Source organism: Eurypyga helias, unplaced genomic scaffold, assembly GCF_000690775.1.
Source record: "Eurypyga helias isolate BGI_N326 unplaced genomic scaffold, ASM69077v1 scaffold14015, whole genome shotgun sequence".
NCBI lineage: Eukaryota > Metazoa > Chordata > Aves > Eurypygiformes > Eurypygidae > Eurypyga > Eurypyga helias.
This window is the reverse complement of record NW_010252152.1, coordinates 1,383-9,190: the sequence shown is the minus strand read 5'-3', so window position 1 is coordinate 9,190 and position 7,808 is coordinate 1,383. Positions and strand designations below refer to the sequence as shown.

General features: G+C 43.6%; 1 protein-coding gene across 1 annotated transcript; it reads left to right on the top strand.

Moving 5' to 3' along the window:
* Window positions 1-903: 903 nt before the first annotated feature.
* On the top strand, window positions 904-7,069 carry GLT8D1 (glycosyltransferase 8 domain containing 1). Its single transcript, XM_010152269.1, has 9 exons — window positions 904-919; window positions 1,031-1,129; window positions 2,534-2,750; window positions 3,401-3,518; window positions 4,044-4,128; window positions 4,349-4,461; window positions 5,017-5,183; window positions 5,353-5,465; window positions 6,679-7,069. Exons 1-9 carry the CDS (start codon window positions 904-906, stop codon window positions 6,867-6,869), a joined length of 1,119 nt encoding a protein of 372 aa, XP_010150571.1. The 3' UTR covers window positions 6,870-7,069.
* Window positions 7,070-7,808: the final 739 nt, after the last annotated feature.

The window sequence follows — 7,808 nt, the reverse complement described above, 5'->3', positions numbered from 1 at the left end:
TGGGCCTCGCAGCGGTTGGGGGGTGGGTGGGAGCAGTCGTGTGCCCAACTTACTGTGTGTAAACCGCGCCCCCGGAATAGCCGAAATTGCGGCAGCGTAGCGACGGGGAGGTGTTGGAGTATGCCAGCGTGGGTTTGCGTGTGCGCTGACAACGATTTCTGGAAAGGTCAGTCTAAAAGCAGCCTCGCGCAGGCTGCTGTGGTGTCACTGAGGGCAGAAGCCGCGTACGTGCGCGTGCACCCTCAGCATCGCTGCCGGGGGGCTGAGGAGCATCGCAACGTGCTTCATGTTCATGAGGGACGTCGCGGTGTACCGCTATGACACCTCGGCTGAGATTCGGTTATCTTTTACTAAAGTATTTCATGGCTTTGGAGTGTATAATGCTGTTTGTTAAAACCTTATAAACAGTGTCCCGCCAACATCTCGCGGTTAGTTAAGTATGGGAAGAAACGTATAATCGTTTGCCTTATTGCTGGGATGCTCCCCCTGCAGATAGTTACGTAAATTGGTTCAACATAAAAGAAAAACCATACATAATCTTCCAAATTCTTTCCAGATTGCTTTTGATTGGCAGGAGTTTGGGTTTGGGTTTTTTTTTTTTTTTCTGTCGGTGCAGTAAGTGCAAGATGTCAATGTCTCCCTTTGCATCTCTGAGTTCTTCTTTAGGTACACCATTGTAGCTACGAACTTACCGAGATACCATAATTGGTTATTGAAATGTGACGCACAGTTTTGTCTCTTTAGGAGAAGGAAAAATTCACTGCATTTAGAAGCTGGACACTCCTGGTGATAGCGTGCTGTCCCTTGTGTAGGCATGCACGGGAAGTAGGCGCTGACTGCTGTATTTTTTCTCTTTCAGGCTGGCAGGAAGCTTATGCTAATAATTAAAATAACAACAGAAAAATGACATTAAGGAAAGGTATGGGTATATGTGTGTGTCTGAGTTTTTAAAAAATCTCTCTTGTACTTTTCTGAGTTTTGTAATCTTTCTCTTGTTATATTGATAAGCTTTTTTCTGTTAAATTTTCAGTGAACATTTCCATCCTTGTAGTGGCTGTTGTCATATTTTTGCTCGTTCTTCATCACAACTTCCTAGGCCTCAGTGACTTCTTGAAACGGGAATTGTCAGGTATGTTTTTGGGGTTTTTTTTTGATGTGGGTTTGTGTATGTGATTTTTTGGGGGTTGGTGCTTTTTAAGATTAGTGGAAAAGCACATGCTCTGGCCAGACAGAAACCACCACGTTGCTGAAATAATGTGTATGATAAGGCTCAATCATTTGCATAACAAAATGTAATTTTTGTACTGCCTTATGACTACATATTTTCCTGTTCTTGTACCCAGGAAACTTCAGCTTGGTGAGCTTGTCTGTTCTTGCTCTCCTGTGACTTTTGTCAGTCAGGAAGCCAGACGAGATAGCAGTAAGGGTTCCTTCTGGCTTTAAAAGTCATTAAGATACGATTCAGTTTGCTTTTCAGTTTTGGGAGTCCACATTTAAGAACTGCACATGGACCCATAGAGCCTCTCTCCATGTCCCCGTTAACTGCCAAGTCCCAGTTTGCTGCTTCTGGGAGCTATTGCTCCAGCGTAGCAGTTGGAACAGGAGCCTGACAGGCCTTAACCAGGAATCAGTTGAAGTCAAAGCTGTTGAGCTCTTGTCATTGGAAAAATGCAGACAGCAGCAGGAGCCTGGCTGTGTGAATAGCGGAATATTGCCCACGAACTGCCAAGTCCCCTTTTGCTATGTTCCTCAAATTACCTGAAATTAATATCTAATCATCTGGATCATCTGAAGGTTACCAGTGTTATAGAAAGTGTGAGCAGAGGGCAATTTGCCAGCTTTTACAGGGGATGTGGTCTAGTAATAAATTTCAGTGTGGATCTCCCGTCTTATCTCTGCACACTAAGAATATAAATACTTGTGGTTTCAGCTTAGATAGTGTAGTGTGATCTGTGATGCATGGCATGAACCTGGGCTGTACTTAATGCCTTGATCTTTGGCAGGAAAAAATTCACAACAGTTACTTTAATTTAGAATTTCTGTTTTCTTCATTGGTTCCTACCTTAGAGGAAAAGAAAGTAGAAGATGGAAGGGTGGTGGGGAGAAGACTAGAAGGTGGTTAGGGCAAATGGGAGGATGAAGTCAGTGAGATTATAGACATGGCAAAGGGTTACCAAATTATACTAATTTACCAATACCAAATTATAGATATGGCAGAGGGTTACCAAAGGTAAGTGCGGCCTACTGTAGTTTAAGCCTCATTTTAGTACCTTGTTGTGATGAGTGTGAATATGTACAGTTAACTGTATGTTGTTTATTTGTCAGTGTGATGTTTTCCTGTTCATTAACATCTCAGATTTTCAAGAGCAGGGGCTATATTTTGAGTGCGTGATGCTGGCACACTGTAATGCACACCCAGACTGAGACATCCAAGTGCTTGCATAGTAGGAACAATTGAAGGTCTTTAGCATGGTCATAACATCTGTGTTTCATTTGCATGAAACAAGTGTGTGATGGTGTTTGTACTCCACAGATTCAAATCCATTAGGACTTCAGCCTATAGATTTCATACCTGCGGTTCCCCAGAGGCTGGCAGATGAAAGGAATGATAAGGAGATTTCTGTGGTCATTGCAGCATCGGATGAGAGGCTTGGAGGTGCAATTGCAGCCATGAACAGTATTTACCGTAACACCAGATCCAACGTGGTTTTCCATATTGTTACTTTGAATGATACTGTGGATCACTTGAGGTAACGATCTCTTTATTAGATTCCCACAATACTGTAAAACTTACACATCTCAGAATGGACTTTCTCTGGAACTGCACTCCTCTAAAGTGTTTGCAGTCCTACCTGCTGCTGCTTATTGCAGCTTTTTGACAAGGCTGCTGTGAGGAGTCCTACAGTCAGTCCTTCTGGTAATGTTTCAGGGATGGAAAAGAGCCATCTTTTCCAGCAGGGTTATCCAACCAGTGGGGTTGGAGTTTGTTGGTAGAGGGCTTGAAATATAGGAAGTAACTCTTAACACTCCAGCAATTCAAATGCTGGTGGTGATGTTTCTCCATTTTTCTAGATTGTTCTTTGAGGCTTTTATTTTTACCCATATCCATTCACACTGCTATTTTTTGTGAAGGACCTGTGATAACAGGACCGTGTATTTCTGATAAAATAAGAAGCAGCCTCATACCTTTCACGTGTTGCAGCTGTGCAGTATGCTGACAGTGGGCATGCCCTGCAGTCATACAGGACGCCACTGACATCAGCCATAGATGACATTCTCTGGGTGTTTGTTGGATGGGGAGCGAGTGGCCAGATCAAGATCTGTGTCACTGTGGATCAGATCTCTTGCTTTTCATTTGATTTTGTCTCATTTAACAAAATCTGTGCCGTTCTCTTTGCAGGCTGTGGCTAAGTAACACTGCTCTGAAAAATCTGAGATACCGAATTTTGGATTTTGACCCTCGTGTCTTAGAAGGGAAAGTGCAAGTGGATCCTCAGAAGGCAGACCCCTTGAAACCAGTGAGGATGATGTTGATTACCCTTTGCGGTCGCTAGTAACAACATATTTTGATGTTGGCTTTTGAACACAACTAGAGATAAAACCAAATCTGTTAGTGTAGAAGCAGTCTTTTATAATCAAATTCCTAAATTTCAGTAAAAATAGATTTCCAGGTAGAGAGAGATAGATTTGGATATCTACATATGCATCCCTAGTAGCATGTTTTGCTGCTAGCTACAGTGAAACACTGCAGCTTGCATGTCATGCATGCCAACACCTCAGATACTACAGATATAGGTGGGGAAATAAATTCTAATACAGACCAGCTTTAAAGTTAGCTGATCATTGCACAGATTCAGAGGAAACCAGGATTTGATGGAACCTGTTTCTTATAATTAACTTTAGGATCTTGCTGCCTGTTTTACTTCCTTGATAGAAATTGACTTAGACATTAGTACCACAGATATGTGCCAGGAGTATCAGTCAAGTTCTTTGGACAATTTTTCATTTAATTCTTCACTTCTCTTGCTTTCTTGTTTTCACAGTTGACCTTTGCAAGATTCTACTTGCCCAATTTGGTACCTCATGCAGAAAAGGCCATCTATGTGGATGATGATGTAATAGTGCAAGGTATGGGACCTTTTCTTAGCCTTTGGCCACTGGCCTTATGCTGAGGTCAGTATGTCATCTCATACAGTAACCAAACACTTCTACTTCAAAGAAAGATCTGTAAATATGGAGGAGTTGGATTAAACTGAGCGCTTTTATCTGCTGTAGCAATGGGCTGAACAAAAAGTCACTCAGTGCTTAATCAGAATTTCTTGTTTCTGTGCTTGCTTCCATTTTTCAGATGATATTCTTGAACTTTACAACACTCCGTTGAAACCTGGACACGCAGCTGCGTTTTCAGACGACTGTGACTCAACCACTAATAAAGTTGCTGTCCGTGGAGCCGGCAATCAGGTTAGTTTTATTCCCATGCAGTGCTAACAATACCAGAGACCCCAGGCTTTGGAAACAGGCACTCGGTTTTAATGTTCCTGCAGGTTGGCTTCCAAATGCACTGCACCTGAAGGTGTGACTGTCCCTGCCCAACTCAGTTGACTCTGGTGTTTGTGTTACCCCAGCAGTTTCTGTTCAGACACTGTAAAAGCACTGAATTGTTGTGCTTTACAGTGAGAGCTGTTCCCTGGGTGGAAAGAACATCAGAAGCACAGTTTTTCATTTGTGAGTGTATGACAAGTACTTTCTCTAGGAGTGGTACTGTATTAATATGATATTGTTAAGACCATGCAGCCTTCCTTGAAAATAAGTAGTTTATATAATTATATTTTTAAAACGTTAGACCTCTTAAGCTTTCTTTCTCTTGTTTTAAAGGAAGGGGTATTTGCTTTAACAACTTTGTTACGCTTGTCTACTGGGAATTGTGCAAAACTTCTCTTTAAATAGTAATTTGACCATATTTTAAGCTAATTTCTACCTTTTTTTGTTGTGTGTTTCCCGCCCCCCCCCCCCCAGTATAATTACATTGGGTTTCTAGATTACAAAAAAGAAACCATCCGAAAGCTTGCCATGAAAGCCAGCACCTGCTCTTTCAATCCAGGAGTTTTTGTTGCCAATCTGACAGAATGGAAATTACAGAACATCACTAAGCAATTGGAGAAGTGGATGGCACTTAATGTAGTGTAAGTACTCCCAAGCTGGGGACGATTGAGTATGGTGAAGGCGTTTAACTGTTAAATGAAGGGCAGTCTATTCACTTGGGAATTCCTGTCATGCAGCTGCAAGTGAAAATCACCTTATTTAGGGCTACACAAGCATCCTTTCCCAGCTTCTTTTCATCCTCTCTTTCAGAGAGGACCTTTACAGTAGGACTCTGGCTGGCAGCATCACGACACCTCCCCTGCTAATTGTATTTTACAAGCAACATTCCAGTATTGATCCCATGTGGAACGTCCGGCATCTCGGTATGTATGAACCATCTGTGACGCTGCTCCCCCAGTGTGTTTTTCCAGGTCTCTAGCTGGACAGATAGTTGATGCAGCAAATGGATCTTTCCTTCCTTTAAAGTGTTCTTTAAGAAACACTGCTTTGCAATACCATCTTGGGGCTTGTGGGCCTGATCCTTCATGTGCTTGTTTTGAACTGCTTGGGGGACAGTTCTTGAATGATATCCTGGGCTGTATCCAGAGCAGTGTGGCCAGCAGGTCGAGGGAGGGGATTCTGCCCCTGTACTCTGCTCTGGTGAGACCCCACCTGGAGTGCTGCGTCCAGCTGTGGAGTCCTCAACATCTCAAGGATACTGACTGGTTGGAGTGAGTCCAGAGGAGGCCATGGAGATGCTCCGAGGGCTGGAGCCCCTCTGCTGTGGGGACAGGCTGAGAGAGTTGGGCTTGTTCAGCCTGGAGAAGAGAAGGCTCCAGGGAGACCTTATAGCACCTTCCAGTGCCTGAAGGGGCTACAAGGAAGCTGGGGGGGACTTTTTACAAGGGCTGTAGTGACAGGACAAGGGGTAACGGGTTTAAATGGAAAGTGGGGAGGTTTAGATTAGATATCAGGAAGAAGTTCTTCCCTGAGAGGGTGGTGAGGCACTGGAACAGGTTGCCCAGAGAAGCTGTGGGTGCCCCATCCCTGGAAGTGTTCAAGGCCAGGCTGGATGAGGCTTGGAGCAACCTGGCCTGGAGGAAGGTGTCCCTGCCCATGGCAGGGGAGTTGGAACTAGATGGGCTTTAAGGTCCCTTCCAACCCTAACTATTCTATGATTCTATGAATTATTTCTCATTTTCCTTTCCTTTTCCCACTCATATATTGTATCTGAAGTAATCCAGCTGTTGCCTCCAAGATTGTTGAGAGGAACAGACTCGGCTACTGGTGAAAACCTATTGCTGGGAGAGCTGGCTTAGGTTTTGTTTCCAGCGAGCAATGTTAGGCTGCTGAATACATCTGCATATTAAGGGAGTTTTAAAGAACCTGGAAGTCAAGGCAGTACATTAAAATAGATACTGGGACAGATTGGACCTGGCATTCAGTTGCATCTGACGACGTTTTTCACTTTGCCCTGATTTCTGTCTCCCATATCACCTCCTTTTTTCATAAATGACAGTTTGAAGTTAAAATATTGCATGTTGGTGTTTCTGCTGCCTTTATTTCAGGCACTAATGCTTCTTTTTTCAATACAAGGGTCTAGTGCTGGAAAAAGGTACTCTCCCCAGTTTGTGAAAGCTGCCAAACTGCTCCACTGGAATGGACATTTCAAACCATGGGGAAGAACAGCTTCATATGTCGAAGTCTGGGAGAAGTGGTATGTCCCTGACCCAACAGGCAAGTTCAGCCTGATCCGCAGACATTCCGAAGCCTATGAAGCAAAGTAGAGTCGATTTCAGTAACTGATGGCCTTTTCTCAGGAAACCTCTGGAGCCAAGCAGAACGTTGTTTTTAGTCACGTTGTATTACAGAGCAGTCCTGGCCTTCTGGAGTGCGAGGCGATACGCGTATTCAGGTGCAGTTCTGAAAAGTACAGGTCCGAAAGAGACTCACCTCACTTGCACGACAGAAGATGCTCCTCCAGCAGCACCTGGAGGCAAGTGGGAATCTCCACAAACTGGCACTTTTGTTAGCTCATTTCTGTCTGCTGTAGTCTGTGTGGCAGAAGAACACACAAGTCTAGAGGAGGATCATTTTGTCAGCCACAGAAAAATGGCTTCTAGGAACAAGGTAAAACTTCAGCTGGTGCTTGCACCATGCAGATCTTGCACAGCAATGTACTGTAATGAAGAGCTGCTTGGGGTTTGTTCTGGTTTTTTGTTTTTATCCTGTGAAATAGTTTCACCAACAACCCTTTCTTGCATGAAATCTCCTCCCAACCGTTTCTGTGTAAGTCTTTTTTGCAATTCTGCAAAATTGAATCTTACTGTTTTCTTTGAAAGATGAATTTTTCAAGTATTATTTTGCTGGCGGCGAAGATAACAGACTTCATACAACTCTGTAAGAGTTATATGCGAAGACCTTTATTCACAACATCAACAAACTTATATAAGATTTGGTTTACATTCATTGGTTCATTGGCTTGTCTACACGCCTAAAACTAACATGTGATTGGCCTGTTCTGTTCCACCTCAATTCCACCCCCATCCTGGGCAACTCCCCTTAGACCCCGTTTTGCTAACTCCGAGGACGCAGCGAACGTGCCTGCGGTCACGTACTACTCCAGGGCTGTAGAGTCGTGTCCACATTCTTGTAGAAATGTTCCCACATCTCCCCCTTTCAGTTTTTGTACAAGCCAAACCCCTTTGATAGTGCGTTCAACAGAT

Excerpts from the sequence above, each read along its gene's own strand:
- GLT8D1 (XM_010152269.1), top strand. Across the intron at positions 4,129-4,348 it reads TGATGATGTAATAGTGCAAG|ATGATATTCTTGAACTTTAC; the intron begins GTATGGGACCTT and ends TCCATTTTTCAG. Across the intron at positions 4,462-5,016 it reads TCCGTGGAGCCGGCAATCAG|TATAATTACATTGGGTTTCT; the intron begins GTTAGTTTTATT and ends CCCCCCCCCCAG.